The sequence below is a fragment of the Mastomys coucha genome, unplaced genomic scaffold, assembly GCF_008632895.1.
Source record: "Mastomys coucha isolate ucsf_1 unplaced genomic scaffold, UCSF_Mcou_1 pScaffold21, whole genome shotgun sequence".
Lineage (NCBI taxonomy): Eukaryota > Metazoa > Chordata > Mammalia > Rodentia > Muridae > Mastomys > Mastomys coucha.
In genome coordinates, this window is record NW_022196904.1 from 174,513,515 (window position 1) to 174,532,023 (window position 18,509).

Here is an 18,509-nt window from a genome sequence, read left to right on the forward strand (position 1 = left end):
AAAAAAAAAAAACAAGGAAGGGGTGAGTTTATTCAACAGCAAGTCTAAGAGGTTAAAAACATTCTAGGCTTAGATTAGATTATACAGAAGCTAGAAGCTTCCAGGACTGGGCCTAGGTTATCAGACAAAGGCAGTAAGCCTCCAAGATGACAATTATATTTGGCAAATACAAGATATATTTACATACTAAGAATTTCTAAACTCACACAAAGACATGAAAATGAAACTCCATACCTTTTGGTTCAAATTGTACAATCACTGGGTGTGTTTATCAGTTCTTCAAAAGTTTAAACATAGAATTACTATGTGACCCAGCATATAATTCTACTCCTTGGTATATATCCAAGAAAAAGGAACATACATGTCTACCCAATAACTTACATATAAATGTTCTCAAGCAACATTATTTATGAGAGTCAAAAAAGAAACTCAAATGTCCATTAAGCTAATAAATGGATAAACAACACATTGTGTCTATATGGTTGGTTGCAATTTAGTCATAGAGAGAAATCACATACTGACATGTGTTAGAACCAGGATGAACACTGAAAATAATGTGCTATGCTTTAAAATGTCAATCACAAGCTAGATGTGGTGGTTCAGGCCTTGAGTTGCAGCCCTTGGGAGTTAGAGGCAGGCAGATCTCTGTGCAGTTGAGGCCAGCCTGGTCTGTAGATAGCAAGGCCTAGGTCAGCCAGAGCTATAAAAACGCGGTCTCCAAAATAATCAGTCAGAAAGTATTATTACACACTATATAATTTCATTCATCTGAACTATCCAAAAAGACAAAAAGATTAGTGGTTGCCTAGCATTGGAAGAACAGGGGAATTATGAGGAAGCAGCTCAGGACTAAAGGGTCTTCTTTAGAGGTGAGGGAAATGTTCTGACATTACAAGGAATGGTTGCACAAGTCTAGGCATACACAAAGTTACTGAACTGCAAACTTTAAGTGGAATGTGAGTTATATACAAAGTGAATTACACCTCAGCAAAGCGTTTAAAAAAATAAGCAAACCAGTGTTCATAAAGTTCATAGTACAGTGAAAGCATATTGGAAATGCTCAATAAATATAGGCTGATACCATTTTAGAGATTACAGAACAATGCATTAAATATATGTGTGTGTGTGTGTATACATACATACACATATATAATTGATGATGATCACATGGACCTTCAATTTCAAAATTATGAAGTGAAAAGTGAAAAGTTTTTTTTAATCTTACCAATAGCCTCATGACCTAAATTACAGTTCTAAACATTTCCAACAATCAGAAACAACAGCAAATTTTTCTGATGACAAATTTTGAACTCTTCCTCAACTATTTCAGAAGCACTTAAGTATTTCTTCCTTAGAGAGTCTATGTCATTTTTTCTGCTAAAACATAAGCTCTAAAAGGGAAAGGACAGTATCATATTCATTTTTACGTCCTAGAAAAGGAGCATAGTGAGGGCTGGTATATGGTAATAATATGTGCTCAATTAAATGAAATTTTAACTCTGAAATGTCTACATTGTTTTAGGTTTTTTTATTTATCTAAACTCCTGCTTCACTTCCTTTAAGAAAAGAAGTAAACGGATTGGTAAAGTGTCTCCATGGGTACAGGCATTTGCTGAGAAGCAAGGACGTAGATTTGATTCCCAGGAACCATGTGAGGGTGAATGAGAGACCTTCACAGAGTTCCCATCTGACCACTACATGCACATAAAGGCACAAATATGTGCACAAATATGGTATAGATATTCAATAATAAAATTAATTAATTGACTTTTAATAAAAGAAAAGGAGTTGTGATGACTAACCAGTTTAACAATTGCAATATCTCTACCAGACAAAAGTGCCTCAATGACATTTCATTCAAAGGACATTTCACCAGGCTTGATAGTACAAGAATGTCATGAACAGGGTACTAACTTTCATCAGATAAGGCAGCCTACAATAAATAGCCCAAAGAAAACAGAACATTTCACCAGCCTGCCATCATCCCTAAAGCAAAATGGATGGAACGCTCAACCCAGCTCCCATCTACTGCCACCTTTCAAGAGCATGCTGCTTTCTGGCTACCGTCTATATTAATGTTAGTATCCAATAGCTAAGCTTTGCTGCTCCAAGTGTGTCTGCAACTAGTAGCATAAACGCTGCATGAAAATGTGTCAGAAAGTGGCAACTTGCTTCTAACCAAATCCCAAATGATGAATATGCAGGCATTCTAAAATATTTGGCTACACCTGGGCTCTAAATTTGCTTTTCAGTATGGCTAAGGTGTCTTAGACAAATCACTTCATCCAGAGATTCTTATGCAGGTGTGCACTTTAGACTCACAGGGGAACCAGTTTGGTTTTTATATTGTAATGCTAGAGCTACTCCCTGGAGACTGACTTAATTTGCCTAGAGCCCAAAGTTTTTAAAGTTTCCCTGGCTAATTCTAATGAGGAGTAAGAAGTGGGAAGCGGTGACTAACTTCTAATCTTAAATCAAATGAGACAATTAGTAAGTACACTGCTCTCATTGGTAGTGAGAACCAAAACTGATCACCTTCAAAGAAATTGCAGTATCCAATGCCTGGGACACTTAAGTATTCAATAAACAATATTACAGTCACACTTACAAACCAAGAAATAAATAATTCCACAGCAGAGGTAAGGTGAGGAGACTGCCAAACACTAGCATGGGTCCCCTAACACAGGTAGCTAGCTAGCTGCTGCAAAACAATCGCACATTATCCTCAGCACAAAGTCTCTGCAAAGCCGACTGGAGCTTCAAGTAAACACACGGTGTCAAACAAGGGGCATGCCACCTCTCCAAGGGGTCAGGAAGGCCAACACCACCCTTGCAGTTCACTGATGGAAAGTGAGGGAAGACAGGGTCAGCAGTTCTGTAACATAGGAAATCCCCTTCGCACACCCTCCCGATTTACACTGGTTTCTGATACACACCACATGTGTCTTCAACTCTCCTTTCTACCCCCACTCCACATTTTCAATTGTTCAGCTCCACATCTAGGTGATGAAAACTTAAAACCTGTGGTTATAACATCTATGAGAAAGTTCATTTTGAAAGCTTTCTAAATTTCTACTTTACTGCCATGAGGAAAACAGAAGAAACAAAAGACCTCAGTCATCCACTAACACAAAAACCTTAGTGAAGACATTTAATAAGTGTAAGTTTTCTGCTGTGAGTTGTTGAAAATCCTGGCCTTTGGTCTGTGGTGCCAGTCACTGGTTTTTACAAATGTTCTAGGAAACAATAGCATGTATTTTTCCAGTGGTTTTAGGTTACATGTTCAGTTTCACCTACAGATTTTAACTTGGCTAAGTCTGGCCTGGAGTTCCTTTTGAATCTAAATCTCACCGGATTTGCTTAAAGTCTACTCCTCAAGGGGTTCCTAAGAGTTGGACAAGGAAATCTACAAACTTGTTTTCAATAATTATAAGAAAATTGACACCCAGTTGAGAATAGCATAGCTATCTCAGAGCAATGAGAGATGTAAGATTCATCTCAGTGGTGACGGCTTCTCGGGTGGTGACGATGTCACCGGAAAACTCAAGTTCTAGTTTCAGGTCTGCTTAGTCACTGAAGTAAAGGGAACACACACCTCTTCCCTTTTGTTAAGTGCATTATAACAGGTAGTTAAGGTTTTCCTTTGTAAAAGCTTTAAATTATTTGCTGGAAATCTCAGCAGTGATTCTAGCCTCTCACAGGGCACTCTCAAAATCTCCTCTACCCTCTATCTGTCCTCTGGGCTCCTCACCCCAGGCTCAGTCCTCACCTAAATGCTGTGTGGGAAATGGCTCCTAAATCTCTAAGAATGCCATTCTGCAACCTTTGTTCTAAATTAATTAATTTATTTATTTTGGAGTTTGTCAATAAAGAATAGCTTACAATATAGAAGCATCTATGTCTAAACTGTTCTTCAGCACACATACCGACCCAAAGAAGTGATTTTAGGTCCACTGCCACAGAATATATCACTGTGCTAGGAAGCAGTGGGGAAACCACAACCTGGAATCAACCACTTACTAGCCTGATTACTTAAACAGCCTGACACATGCAGAAAATGTAATCTCTTGCTTCCTTCTGTTCTTAATTTCAAGTGGCTACTTAAAAGGTTGTCTATTGAGTTTGGTCCTCAGTAACACAGCTGATCCATTTCCTTCGTTCCTCCAGTACATATGCTCTCAGGCTATGCTCGCCCCAGTGGGAACTCCAAGACCTGTCCACAGGCAGTTTTTTCTACTCCTTTAGTGTTTCCTAAAAGATGGCAATCTTCTCTTTCAGTTATCAACAACTACCGTGTGACCTAACCCACGAGACCTTTGAATATCTATATGAAGGCACTGTTCTTTTAATACTCCACAAGGTTGGGTATATAGGCTTTCAGATTCCAGATATGTGAAGAAATGAGCAAATTCAATAAATGAAAGACCAAATCCTTCTCTCTCTAACCCTGGTTGTATTAACTAATTTACTTTGTATCTGACTTTGGAACACAGAGTCAGAGGCTGTGGGCTTAGTCTTGTCAACCTGACACAAGCCTAGACAAACCCTGGAGGAGACAAGCTAAACTGAGGAACTGCTTCCATCAGACTGACCTATGGGCATATCTGTAGGGCATTTTCTTGATTAATAATTGATGCGGGAAGGCTCAGCCCACTGAAGGTAGTGTCACTCATGGACAGGTAGTCCTCTGTTGTATAGGAAAGCAGACTGAGCAGGTCAAGGACATCATGCCAGTGGACAGTGTTTCTTCATGGTCTCTACTTCAGTTCCTGCCTCCAGGTTTCTCCCTTGAATTCCGGTCCTGACTCCCTCAGTGATCTACTGTAAGACAAACACACTCTTTCCTCCTCAGGCTGCTTTTGGTCATGGTGTTTTACCACAGCAATAGGAACCAAATTAGAACAGAGATCAATAACTATTACTAGCATTATTATTCACCCTGAATCCAGGGTGAAACCCCTTCTTCTATTCCTATTCTGATTAATCCAGCTCTCGTTTAATTACCTTCCCCAAACTATAACAACTCTAAAAGCCTTTTCTATATACTCTGACCTCTGACCATCTCCTTTCTTCTTCTTCTAAGTACTTTTTCTGGTGTGTCTTATGAGTCTTAGTAAGTCTGTATCTCACAGAATATTAGAATCAGACACTATATAGAGACTATGGAGTTAACTGCCTTCATTTTACATTTAAGGAAGTTTTCAGAAGAATTAACAATTCCAATAGTACACACTTATTATAAGAACCAAAACTAGCACTAAAATTTCTGTAAATCTCACCGAAGGAGACAGAGTTTAAGCATGCAAGTTTAGTGGCTGACATCATTAAGCTCCTATTCCACAACTCATTAGCTAGGAGGCTTTGGACAAATACTGCGGACCTGCACCGTGCCACAATTTCTCCTTCTGTAAGATTAGATAAAGAAGATTTTCCTCAGAGGGTTGATAAGATAAACATGTGAATGTGTATAAACTGCTTTAAACAGTACCTTGCACATGATAAATATGCAACAATATTGGGTAATGCAATTATTATTGTTATTCAGAGAAACAGTCATTCTTCAAAAAATCTAAAAATTATACAAAACTGAATAATTTACCTTTTCCTAGCTTTACAATCCCACTTTTCTTCAGTACACTTTAATCTTTCCAGAACAAATTAAAATAATTGGGTTTAAAATCTAATTCCGCCGGGCGGTGGTGGTACACGCCTTTAATCCCAGCACTTGGGAGGCAGAGGTAGGCGGATTTCTGAGTTCGAGGCCAGCCTGGTCTACAGAGTGAGTTCCAGGACAGCCAAGGCTACACAGAGAAACCCTGTCTCAAAAAAAAATCTAATTCCTTCAACCAAATCACATACATACATACAACCACTATCTGCCAAATATATTTTAATCCTTCAATGCATATCTGAAACTATGCGCAGTAATGAACTATATATGTGTGTGTGTGTGTGTGTGTGTGTATTATGTCTCCCTGTATATACATACTTATTATCAAGCTTTATTTGTAAATTAAACAAAATAAAATAATAATCTAGGGCTGAAAAGATGGCTCAATGGTTAAAACACTTATTGTAGAAAACCCAAGTTCAGTTCCCAGCATTCTAGTTCACAATCATCCATAACTGAAGTTCCAGGAGATCGCATCCCTAGAATTTAGAGGGCACTAGGCATATACATGGTGCATAAACATATATGCAGACAAAACACACATACACATAAAGCAAAATAAATCCAAAAAAAATTGAAAGCAGAGCAACTTTAAGAATATCACATGTGTGCTTCACTATCCTACGTACGTAGCTTTCATCCTTCACTTCTCATTATTTGCCCCCAACACACACACACACACGCATACATACACTCACATACATACATACATACATACACACACACATACATACACACACACACATACACATACACGTACTCACATACATATACACACATACACAAACACATATACAAACACATACACACACATACACGCATACACACACATACATACACACACACATACACAAACACATACACACACATACACACATACATGCATACACACACTCACATACATACACACATGCATACACAAACACATACATACACACATACACATGCACACATATACACACACACAGGCATACACACACACAACACATACACACACATACACACAACACACACACATACACACATACACACACAATACATACATTTAACTTTGTAAATAACAAATCTATTTGAATTTCTATGTGTTTATCAAGCTCAATGTTTTGATAGATAAAGACAAAAATGATCTATTTGAGTTAATCAAATATAAATTGGAAGAACCTGCACTAAATTAAATTGTACGTGCAGAAAATTTAGAAAAAATTGGAAAATTTGAGAGAATGACATTAGTGCACACTAAGGTAGGAATAAGTAGGCTAATGAAAGAGCACAGACTTAGAGCTATGAAAGACAAGTGAAAATTTCAATTTTAAAAGGTAAGATGTGGATCCAAGGTAACAGGTATAGCATCAACAATGTATACGAGTAGAAGAACTAAGCAAAGATTAGCTTGAATAAAGTCAAAAGACAATACAGGAGATTACTATAAAATTGTGACTCTGTAGACCATAGAATTTTGAGAGTTTTGTCCATGTTTTAGACCTCAAAACCTAGCACAATCTTAAACATATCACTGATAATAAAACATTTATTGAAATAAGAAAAATTACTAATTTTCACTTTACCTAAATGAAGAAAACTGAATAGATTTGAATCCTGATAGGAATGTGAAAGACAAAAGACAAAGGAGTTCAACAAATTTTCACAAGCTATTCATACCCCTAGTCTGGCATGTGTGTATTCATTTTGTCTAAATCGCCATCCATAGACAAACACATAAAATAAAATGCCAAATTCTCTCCTTTTCCTATCTCCTCCTTCTTCCTCCCCTTCAGCTCTACCACACACAGTGAGTGCTCTGAGGACAACTGAGAGAGAGGCCTGAGGAAGCACTGACTGAGCTGGTTAACATCTAACCCAGTCTGAAGAAGGACTCACGAAAGCTCCTGCCAGTAAGAACCCTGACCAAAAGCTTGGCAGCCTAAACAAGCCAGGGAGATTCTGAGGGGGAAAAACTTAGTTTTCATAAGGTCCCTATCTCCCAGGACTTATGCTAAAAGAAGAAAATGTTTTAATAAATTTGGCAGGTAAAATAATGATGTTTGGTATGAGTAAGAGTGTTATAGTTTATATGGTACAAGAAATTTGATTTCTTGAAACTGAATAACCTGACAGCCATGCCTGGTCTTCATTTACTTTCTCTGACTTGATAGATCTGAAGTTTAACATGGTGGCAAATACTTATAATCTTAGCTATCCAGGATATAGAGGTAGGAAGACCATAAATTAAAGACATCTTAGTGAGGCCATCTCAAAATTAGAGTTTAAGGGGCTAGAGTGGTGGCTCAGCATTAAGAGTATACTACACTGCCCTCGTAATGTTTAGTTCCAGCACTGATGTGAGACATCCCCTCTGTCTGTAGCTCAGGCTCCAGAGGGATTCCAGGTCCCTGCAGAGACATGTGTGAACTACACAAAAGTACATAAACAGACACAAAATTAAAATATGTTTAAGTAATAAAACTTGAAAAGGCCTGGGCTTGTAGCTCACTGATACTGGCATAGGGCCAGGGTTAATCCTGAGTACTACAAACAAAAACCAAAACAAAATAAAAACTATAGTTCTGGAACTAAAGCTTCTCAGTGAATAAAAGAATTAATACAACAAAACACTAACTTGCTTATGCTCTACAAAGGAAGAACGTGTAACACAAAAAGTATCAACACAGGGCAATGGTAGCTCACGTCCTTGATCGGCAGCACTCAGGAGGCAGAGGCAGGCAGATCTCTGTGAGTTCAAGTACAGCCTGGTCTACAGAGTGAGTTTCAGGACAGCCAGGCCTACACAATGAAACCCTGATTTAAAAAACACAAAAACTGAAACCAAAAAAAACACTATCAAGCATATTTAAGGCCTTCATTTTATAAGCCTGCTATTGTAAGTAAATTAATAATTCAATTTTAAATGATCTATTGCTATCAAATATGCTTCATAACTCAAACTTTTATCAAATGCAGTACTATAACACACTTTCGCTGAAGGGCATAAAAGGGCAAAAACTAAGTGTCTTTGAAAGCCAGGTTGAAATGTGCCCTTGAGCTGAGATATATTAATAGTTCTCTGGTAGAATACTTACCTAATACGTACCAAGACCCAAGTTTACAAGAGCCAGAACCCTGAGAGAATCTGGGAAGGTCAACAGGCTAGGGAAGGAGGTAGGAAACAGAAAGGAAGATGGGGAGGAAAGATGTCCTTTCTGTCTCAGTGAAAAAGATGAAACAACAACAAAAACCTGTGTTTGTTTTCTCTGTAGAGCCAATTCTATTTTTACAATGTCGGAAATTGAAGATAATCAATATTTGATCTGGATTTAATCAATCACACTTTCTCACACACATACATACATTCTTCCCTTTCTTTTTAAATTACATATTTCATGTCTCCAAAAAAATGCATTTGAACATCACAAAAGCCAATTTAGATAAATTTCTAGCAACATGAATTTGTTTGGAATTATTTCTCACATGTAGTTTTCTTTTTTAATTACAAAGTTTTCATAATTAGCAGAAAATGTAGAAATATGCTTTTGCAGAAAATAGCTCTAATACATGAATACAACTCTACTGTATGTTTCCACACAGCTAGGACGGGCTCCTTACTGTTCAGCCATGTGTTAATACCATTCCTCATGCTTTCCCAAGTTAAACGGCTTCTCTCCTGGCCTTTTCATCTCTAAAATCTACTGTCATTCACAAATCCAACCTAACTTGTACCTAAGTCTTGCTATCCTTGTGCAAACTAATTTATTCTCCTCAGATCCTAATTCTTTGTTGCCTTAGTCTCACTCTCACACAGGACAAGAATCTATGAGTATAAGCTGAAGCCAGCACTCTCATCTGTTAATACATATTACAAGGCAGCGAAAATAGCCTGGTTCACCTTAAAGTGTTCCTTATTGATTTCAACATTGTGTTATGGATTTCTCTCAAAGCAATTAACGCTAATGTTCAAATGGTGATTTTGGACACTATCTTTTATTTATTTTATATTTTGTTTTTCATTGTTTAGCATAAGATTAAATCTAAAGTAATTATTAATATTTGGTTTTTGCAACTAAGTTTCAAGAAACATGTGAAATGAGATAATGAAGGAACACTGTAAAGTTCAAGGCTACTGCGGATTTCTGACAGCTGTACTCTTCCTATGTCATGTGTCTCTATTAATGAAAGAGGATCAGAAAGAACAGAAATTAACTGCTGATCTTCATTCAAACTGGAAAACTTCTCAGAGAAATGGAACAATAATAGAATTCATGCCATGCCTTAGAGTTTAACAAAGTATGCTCAAATTCATTGTTCAGAATAGCAAAAGCTCTCTGAAAAGTCTCCAAGAAAAGAAAAGAAAAAGTATATGAAATTGTGAAAAAACACTAGTATTCCGAGAACTGAAAAATCAAACACAGGAACTACAGAAGGCAAACAAGAAAAAGCAACAACTCAAGATGAAAAGAAGCATGTACAGTAACAGTTACTGCTGCCCCGATGCAGAACCATAAATTTGATAAAATTGACTTAATGCATAGCCTGGAAGCAAGACAACTTTGATGAACAAAGATAAAAAGTATGTATCTGTAACTGAAATAATGAAAGCTGTTATTTAAATAGTATTAAAAATGAACTTTATGGGAGCACACAGTGAAGGAAAAGAATAAAGACTCTTTAATGAGCCTTGGCTCATTATTAACTGGTCACCTTTATCTTCCTGCAGCTTTTCACGGTGCTTTTAAGCCAGTGGGAATATTTACTGAAGATTTATCATGTGTCAATTACATGATAGTTAGCTACAATCTCCTCCTATCCTCTGCATGTTAGTTAGAAAGGTAAACCAACACGTTTATGGGAAGTTACATGTCAATATGAGGTATGAAGAGCCAAAAGAGCATAAAGAATAAAAGCATGCCTTCCAGAATAGGAAGAGATCACTTGGAACTTCCTGCTCAAAGGAGATTGTACAAATAAAGAGAATTGCAATGTCCCTTTAAGAATTAGGTGTGATAGGGTGAGATCTGAACAGAGCCAAGAGAAAGACACTCAAGCAGGAATATACTAGCTAAAAAAAAGACATGGGCATAAGAAGCATAAGAAGGTCCTTTAGAGAGATCTGAATAATCAAGGAAGGCCATATTAAAAATTACACAGAAACACAGGCCAGCGAAAGCTGAGCCTGAGTGTGAAAGGCTTTAAACTCCGAGTTCAAAAAGTTTATATAAAAGTCTCAAATAAGACTTTCTAGCAAAAAAGAAGTAACATGATAAACATAAAATTTTAGATAGTGTTTAATATGCATAATAAGTGGTATACATCTTCATTACAGATAAGCTTATAGCCAAACAGAGAGAGTCATACAATAAAGACCCTGAAGAGGGGTAGGCTAGAACAAAACAGACCTAAGAAGGAATGGTTCGCCCAAGCTTACATTGTGGGAATCAAGCAAAGCCATCACACAGAACAGAGTCAGGCAAACATGGGAGTCCCAGGGCTTACAAATTATTCTGTCTTACTTCCTCCATTATTACCACGCTTAATACAAAATTCAAACTGCCCCAGCAAAGGGTGAAAAATAATTGTGCCAAACTGATATATAAATAATGGCTTCACAAGGTTCAATAAAGTGCAGTTGTCCTACTGTGCTCCGAAAGTATTTGAAAAATAGAAGCCATATGACTTATTAATTGCATTATTCATTCAAGAGAAAAAACACAACAGAATAGCAATATGAATGAGTAAGTTAACTAGAAAAATATGGGTTTCACCCAAGCTGCAGCTACAGTTCATTGTACTGATAGTATATCATAAAACTAAAGAACAATCTCTTCTCTAATCATCACATGCACACACACACACACACACACACAGCTTCCTTGGCACCTCATTTCCATATCTTAAAGTGTCCCTATGTTCTCTTAAACCTCCCAAATAACTCCTTACTCCTTCTTTTCACACTGACTTCAGTCTTTCTTAATCTTAATCATAACTTACTAACATTATACATCATTAATATAAATGCTGTAAGAGCCTTTAGCCTTCTCACAGTGCTTTACCATCAATAAAATATTTATAAATTACTTTCTATAATCCTCACAGGAAAAAATGAGCAGCAGGTATTACAATATCCATATATTATTGAGAAGCAGTAAACCCAGGACCACACATTTTTAAGTGTTAGATCCAGGCCTACGTTGTGAGCTTTCTAAGCCCAACTTCCAAATATCATTGGGTTTCATTATGTATTTGTGAGACATTGTTATTCAATATCATGTTTAAGTGAATATTTTAATGGTCAAGTATGCAATGCAGAGCCATTTACTAAAAGAATCTAATTAGTTTGAGTTGTCTCTGATGATTACAATAATCACTGGATGAAAACTGACAAGAAAATAGAATGTTAGTAAAATTGTTATTGTCCCAAAAAAATTTGTCTTAAATTCTGCAATGTAGCATTTAACAACAAAGACAACCTGGGTGATTTAAGGATAGTGAGAATCAAAGGGCAGGAATAGGGCATCCCTACTCTCTTTAACTCTGGTAAGGCCTCAACTGCTGATAGAGTTCAGAGCATCCTATTACTAGGGAGACATAAATCAGGAGGAGTTCAGCTAGGAGCAATAAAACAGATTAGTGTCTGGACAGGCTGACTTTAAAGAAAGTTTTAAAAGAATTAAATCCAGGTAGTCTGTGGGGCTGGTTCCCACACCAAAAAATAAGTTACTCTGAAGGTATGCGTCTTTAAAAATATACAAGTATCACTGTAAATATCTGAAGGAATAATTAGAAAAAGAAAGTTCAGGAGAAACTTGCAGTCAAAAAAGAAAACTAAGGAGAGAATCCCCTTCCTCAGGCCTGGTTAAAGCCTGCAGGCCTATGGTGCTCAGTGCCAGGGGTGGGAAGGAAGACCACTCTGGTGCTGCCATGATGACCCTGCAGGAGTGGCGTAACTAAACGGGAAGACACTTTTCTATTCTTGTGTTTTAAGAGTTGTTTTTTTCCTTGTTTTTGTTTTTAATTCTGTAAAGTTTTATAGCCATCTGCCAATTCCCTTTCTCCTCAGGATGTCCACTTTCTCCCTTTAAAAAAGTAAATAAACTGTATTCTTCACTTCAAGCAGAATTCATTGTGTTCAGTGAGGGGTTGGCAGAATTTTAAATGCAAGGTTTAAAGAAAGAGTCGATTTCTAACATACATTGTTCTTTTATCCCCTCCCAGCAATTTCTACAGCTCTTAACAAATTTTTTCACAAACTAAAAAGGAAGTGGTTTAATGAATTTGAACAAAAACTATCTCATCAGGGCAATAGTTGTACCCCATCTCCTGTCTGATGCCAGAACCCACAGTGACCGGAGAGCGGCGAAGCCAGCAGAGCTACTGTTCACATTGTCTTTTACCTTTCAGTGTCTCGTGCTGAGTGACAGCAGACTCTACATGCAACTCACATTTTATAGCAATGACCCTCACCTTTGAAAAGATGGGTTCTTAAACGCCTTCACTCTTGGGTAAATTGAGTAAGTTTTAGTAATGCTTCACACTCAACAAGCTGTCATCTTGCCCTCTGTTACTCTGGTGCATGAGCAGGCACACACACACACATACACACACACACACACACACACACACACACACACACTCCTCATTCAGTGGAGTCCCAAAATCACAAAGGTATCTCCTTATTCAGGTAACTTACAAGAACAAGTTGGAAAAAAAATCCCAAGGACTCAGAAAACCTGTGCCCAGTTCTTCAAAATAATAATATACTAAAACTGTGAGAAAGAACAGCAGGAGAGAGATAATGAGAACACAAAGAGATACCAATGACTCTTTTACCAACTTTAACAGCATGGGTAGCTGAAGATCCTACAATTTCTACCTATCTCTGAAAGAAATTGTATCTCTCTCTGGTCACACTAAAAATGTCATAAATAGTAACAATAAACCTTTTATAGAAAACGGTTAAATATAATTTTCATTTATTCTTAATAAAAATAAAATTGTTCAAACTTATAGTAATTGGCCTCTCACACAAGAATAGAATTTGGAGCTTTCAAAGCCTTTGCAAGACTTAATTCATCTGATTCTAGCTGTAAAAAAGGCTGACATCTGCAATGCCACTGTTAAACTGAGGGAAAACATATGACTGGAGACAAGGCAGACCAAACAAGAGAAACCATTGCAAAGATTTCCAAACCTTCCACAACAGTGGAACAACATAAAGGGTGTTATTTCATTAAATTTTAGACCGTGCTTCAAAAAAGGTTAAGTCTCTGTCTCCCGGTCCAGGAAAAAAAGAAATAAGACACATAAAAGGTACGTGTGCCTGAATTTTAGGAATGAAGTGTGCCTGGCTTTTTAATAATCTGAGAACCTAGCTAAAGCCTCAGAACTAGCCCAAAGAAACGTGGCCTATAGACTCCAGTACTTTGTAGACTACCGCCCAGCACAAAAACACACAGCCTGGACCTGGGCAACCTGGGGAGCTCCCCTTGGCATGGTCACCTCCGGAGTCTCACACTCTCGATGAACCCTAGCCTGCTGCTTCTAGTTTTCCAGGGGAACTTCAAACAGGCTCTGCTCCAAGTCGGCCCCTACAAAACACACACACACACACACACACACACACACACACACACACACACACACACACACACACCACAGGGATTGATCCCACCCCACCCCCAATTTCCTCCAACACTCAGAATCGGGACCAAATTTCTCACCATCCTCATAGTTTTTGAGATAGTAATCCGGGCCCGGGCCCCCGCGGCTTTTCGCCGGATTTCTCAGGTTCTGGAACTGCAGGAAATCCGTCCTTTTGCCCCCGAAGCGCAGAAAGGCGGGCGAGAGTCCCCGGGCCAAGGTCACCAGACGCTTGGAGCTGCAGGGGTAGAGAAAGAGAGAGGAAAGGATCCCGGGAGAAGGCTAGAGAGCACTGGTGAGGGAGCAAGGCCCCTTCTCACTCCCTGTAGGAGACCTGGTGGGAGATTTAGCATCTAAGCCCACGCCGGCTTGCAGTCCAAGCCGAGCGCGGACTGCTTTGCGGCGGCTCGCTTGTACCGACTCTGATGCCCGCTTTACCCTCAGCCTCTCGATTCCCTGGGGCTGTTCCCTGACCCCAACCAGCCGCAGCTGCGCCCTCCCACCCACACCTTGATGCCGGACGAACTGATTTCTAAAGAATTGGATATGTGTTTGTTCCGTGTGTTGGGACAGCGGCACTTGTGTGGCGAACTTGGGGCCAAGGCGCAACTGGCTGGCTTCTGCCACTATCAGGAAAGCGCTCCTGGCACAGACGCGCATGGAGCGGACCGCCAACCTCTGACTGTTGCCAAACTTTCAAGCCGAAGTCCTTTGCCTCCCTGGCCCCAGGGGCATAAGTAACCTACAAAACGGTAAAACTTGGCCTACTTTCTCTAAACCCAGGCACAGCATCTAAAGTCAAGAGGATTTTTTTAAATACCAAAACTGATTTTCCGACTCTATTACATTGTAACTGAGTAGCTTCCCAAATCTTCAGGCAGAGAGGTTTCCAGAATAAATCCTTGCCTTACAGAGGCTTCTCCTCACCCCACCCTCCAAAATAAAACCTGTGCCTTTTGGCACTTGAAATAATTCAGCCTGGTCTCAAGAGAACATTCTCTCTATCACACACACACACACACACACACACACACACACACACACACACTCTCGCTCGCACGCACGCGCGCGCGCGCGCGCACACACACATACACTCACACACACTAGCGCGCGCGCACACACGCGCGCGCACACACACACACACACACACACACACACACACAGAGACGCACACGCCCCACTCCTGGCTCCAATCGGGCTTTATCTTTCTTCTTCCTTGAGGTTTGGTAGCGCCTGGTTTAAAATTAAAAAAAAAAAAAAAAAAGTCTGGCAAGCTTTGGAAGTTGTGTGTCGGGAAATGTTTGAGTACTAGAACAACAACATTTGAATCTATTCATTTTCAGGCTTTCCATAAATGGGTTTTAAAAAGCCAACGTCTGCTACTCTAGGAAGTAACTGGGAAGCAGCCCTACAGATGCTGTGAATGCTGAGAGGAAACCGGCTGTTGAAACCCGGTCTGCACGTCATTTTTAAGGCTTTGCTAGTTCAGGTTGTAAGAATCCAAATCAAAATGGAGACGTTAAAGAGTATCACAAAAGAGTTGAATTCGAAGGGCACAGAAGTAAAAGGAAACTTCACTTTCAGACACTTTTGGGGAAGATACACGTCTACCCTGAGAGATGGCTCGCAAAGTTTGGCCGAGCTCTCCAGGACGGGAGTTGCAGGGCGGGCAAGGTTTAGGCGTCGCGTGGGCCGGCTGAGCGCAGAAGGGACGTAGGCGCGAGTGCGGCCCCAGGGAAACGCCGCATTTCCAACCTTCCGGATAAAGTCTGCACAGCCAATGCAAATGCGCCCCGCCACGGCTTCTTCCCCGAAAAGCTGCCTTCCAGAACTTTTCTGCAGCAGGCAAATATTTAGCGCGAACAAGCTGACATTTTTTAAAAGAGGAGGAAGAAAAAAACTCGGAGGAGTCCGCGCAGCTGGAGCAATGCAATGCAAGTGGGGCGTGCATTTAGGAAAAGCCCTGTTGCACCCCACAGGGATGAATTCAGAGAAGCGTTCTGCTGCACAGAAAAGCTTTCAAGAATGAAACCCGGTAGTGCAGCGCTGTTCCCGCCCTCCCAACAACTGTACCTTCTGGAACCCCAAAACGGCCTCCGCATTGGTGGCGACGATCTCCGAGTCTTTGGGCTATGCTTCCCTGACCTGGAAGGAGCGTTCGGCGCTGCGCCTACAGCTACCTGCTGCGTCCGCAGACCTGAGGCTGAGCGCTAAGGGGCGGGTGCACCCGGAAAAGCAAACCTCTAAAGGTGAAAAATGCTCACTAAAGATGTGAGTCGGACCTGCCTGGGATCTGGAACGGGATGGAGAACACTCTAGACTCTTTGGAGGAGCCCAAACTGAGGGTCCAACTTGGAGGGAATTTTCAAAAACTTAACACTTGGAGATTCAATATTGCAGAGGTTTATCCTCTCTTTTTTTCTTCTCTTGTTTTCTTTTTATTTCCAATGCCCCCCTCTTTGCATCCGCCCCTGACGAGAAGGGATCCCGGTTGCTCAACTGCCTGAATAGTAACAACCCGGGAAGAGGGTGAACCCAACTAGATGGTCAGAGAGACTCAACCTTCAGGTTTGTTAATCCACCACTGCCTTTGGGTTCAAAACCCCAACGCTTCCCCCTGAGAGTTTCTAGGGCCTTTATGGATCGCGTATGATGTACACTACAACCCGAACAACAATTTTTCCCACTGTAAAAAACTAAACTATGCAGTTACCAAAGAAAACTCAAAGAGGAGGGTGGAGGGGGAAGGGCTCCATCTATAAAAAGTGTCCTACAAAGTCAAGCCTGGTAATGACAGCGGAGGATACAAAATAAAAAAAAAAAAATTAACTCCAATCCAACTTGCTCACCGCAGAGGACTCTCCTTAAATTCGTTTTCTGTGAGTGAGAACTGATGAAACCATCTTTCCGTGGCAAATTCCACTTTCACGCAATCTCCCAACTGAACACTCGGACACACGCACACTGCTTTCTCTCTCACACACAACCACTCCTCTGGAGTCTTTGTTGTTCCAGATCTTCCCTTTTGTAACTTCCGTGAACCTCTTGTTTCTTTTTCAGAAGGGGAGACTAATTGTGGATATATGTAAGCACAACATTTTTTCAGTCATAACTGATAAGTTTCTGAAATGCCTTCTGCATTGCAAACATGTGCATCTTAATAGAAAACATTGCTTTCCTCAATCACTAGTTACAGCCTCACAGCAAATATTCCAGGAGGGGGGAAACCTCCTTTTTTCCTTTTGGAAAGACAGATCGGTTTGCTGCTGCTGCTGTTGCTGCTGTTGCTGCTGCTGCTGCTGAACCTCCTCCTCTTCTCCTTCTCCTCCTCCTCCTTCTTCTTGTTCTTCTTTTTTCTCCTCTTTTTCTTCCCCCTTTGGAGCAGGGGATAGGAAGAGAATGGGGGTGGGGTACTTAAATTTTTAAATGATCCATCGAAGCCCCTGCCTTACCTTAAGAAATCGAGCCAGCCATCATGAATGATGGAGGGATCCAGCTGCAGAGAGAGGAAGTTCTCATTGACTGTCCTGACTGGGTTCTTGGTGCTCACATCAAGTAGAATCAGGGTCTTTTCCTTCAGACCTGTAGCTCTGTCTACAGGCAAAGGTCTCCTGTTTCCAGCGTGGAAGGAGAGGGAGAGATGGAGCAACAGAGCCAAGAAGAGAGCCACCAGGACTAGGCACGAGGGGGGGCGGGAGCTGCTGGAGGCCATGGCTTCAGGGAAAGCACAGAGCACCCTCATTAAATCCCTCTGATTTAAACTTCTCTCCCTACTGGGTCTCGATGGTGACTAATTGTCCTTATCTAAAGTGTGTGTCTCTCTGCCCCCCTTCTCTCCCCCCCCCTTATTCTCTTTCGCCCTCGCTCCCTCGCTCTTGCTCGCTTGCTCGCATTTTTTTTTCAGTGTTTTGGTGCTGGTGGAGCGAACTCACGCCCCTAGCCAGCCTTCTCAGCAACTCGTGCCAAGAGTACTGTTCACCAGCACCGCCCCTTTAAGAGATTTGACTGCAGACATTTTTTAACTTTTTAAAGGTAAGGGGTGGGGGAGGGAGAAGAAGGGGGAGGGGTGGCCGTTGTGCCCTACTGATTTAACCCGCTAGGGTCAGGAAGCGGCCAGTGGGACTGAAACAGTACTGTGGTACCATCTTGAGTAGGAGCTTATTTTCAAGTCACCTCCCCAGTAGGCTCTGGGGAAGGCCTTTCACCGCCT

At 40.5% G+C, this 18,509-nt stretch overlaps 1 protein-coding gene across 2 annotated transcripts in view; it reads right to left on the bottom strand.

Annotated features, from left to right (window-relative positions):
• Positions 1 to 18,156, bottom strand: part of Hpse2 (heparanase 2 (inactive)) — a 601,951-nt gene extending 583,795 nt beyond the window's left edge. The window contains exons 1-2 of one of the 2 annotated variants that reach the window (XM_031390380.1): positions 17,752 to 18,156; positions 14,380 to 14,537 (exon numbers count right to left, since the gene is read on the bottom strand). In XM_031390380.1, the coding sequence (XP_031246240.1) occupies positions 14,380 to 14,537; positions 17,752 to 18,041 (448 nt within the window). In that variant the 5' untranslated portion in view covers positions 18,042 to 18,156. The remainder of the gene's footprint in view (positions 1 to 14,379; positions 14,538 to 17,751) is intronic. The other variant, XM_031390379.1, reaches the window with a different exon arrangement.
• Between the last annotated feature and the right edge of the window lie 353 nt (positions 18,157 to 18,509).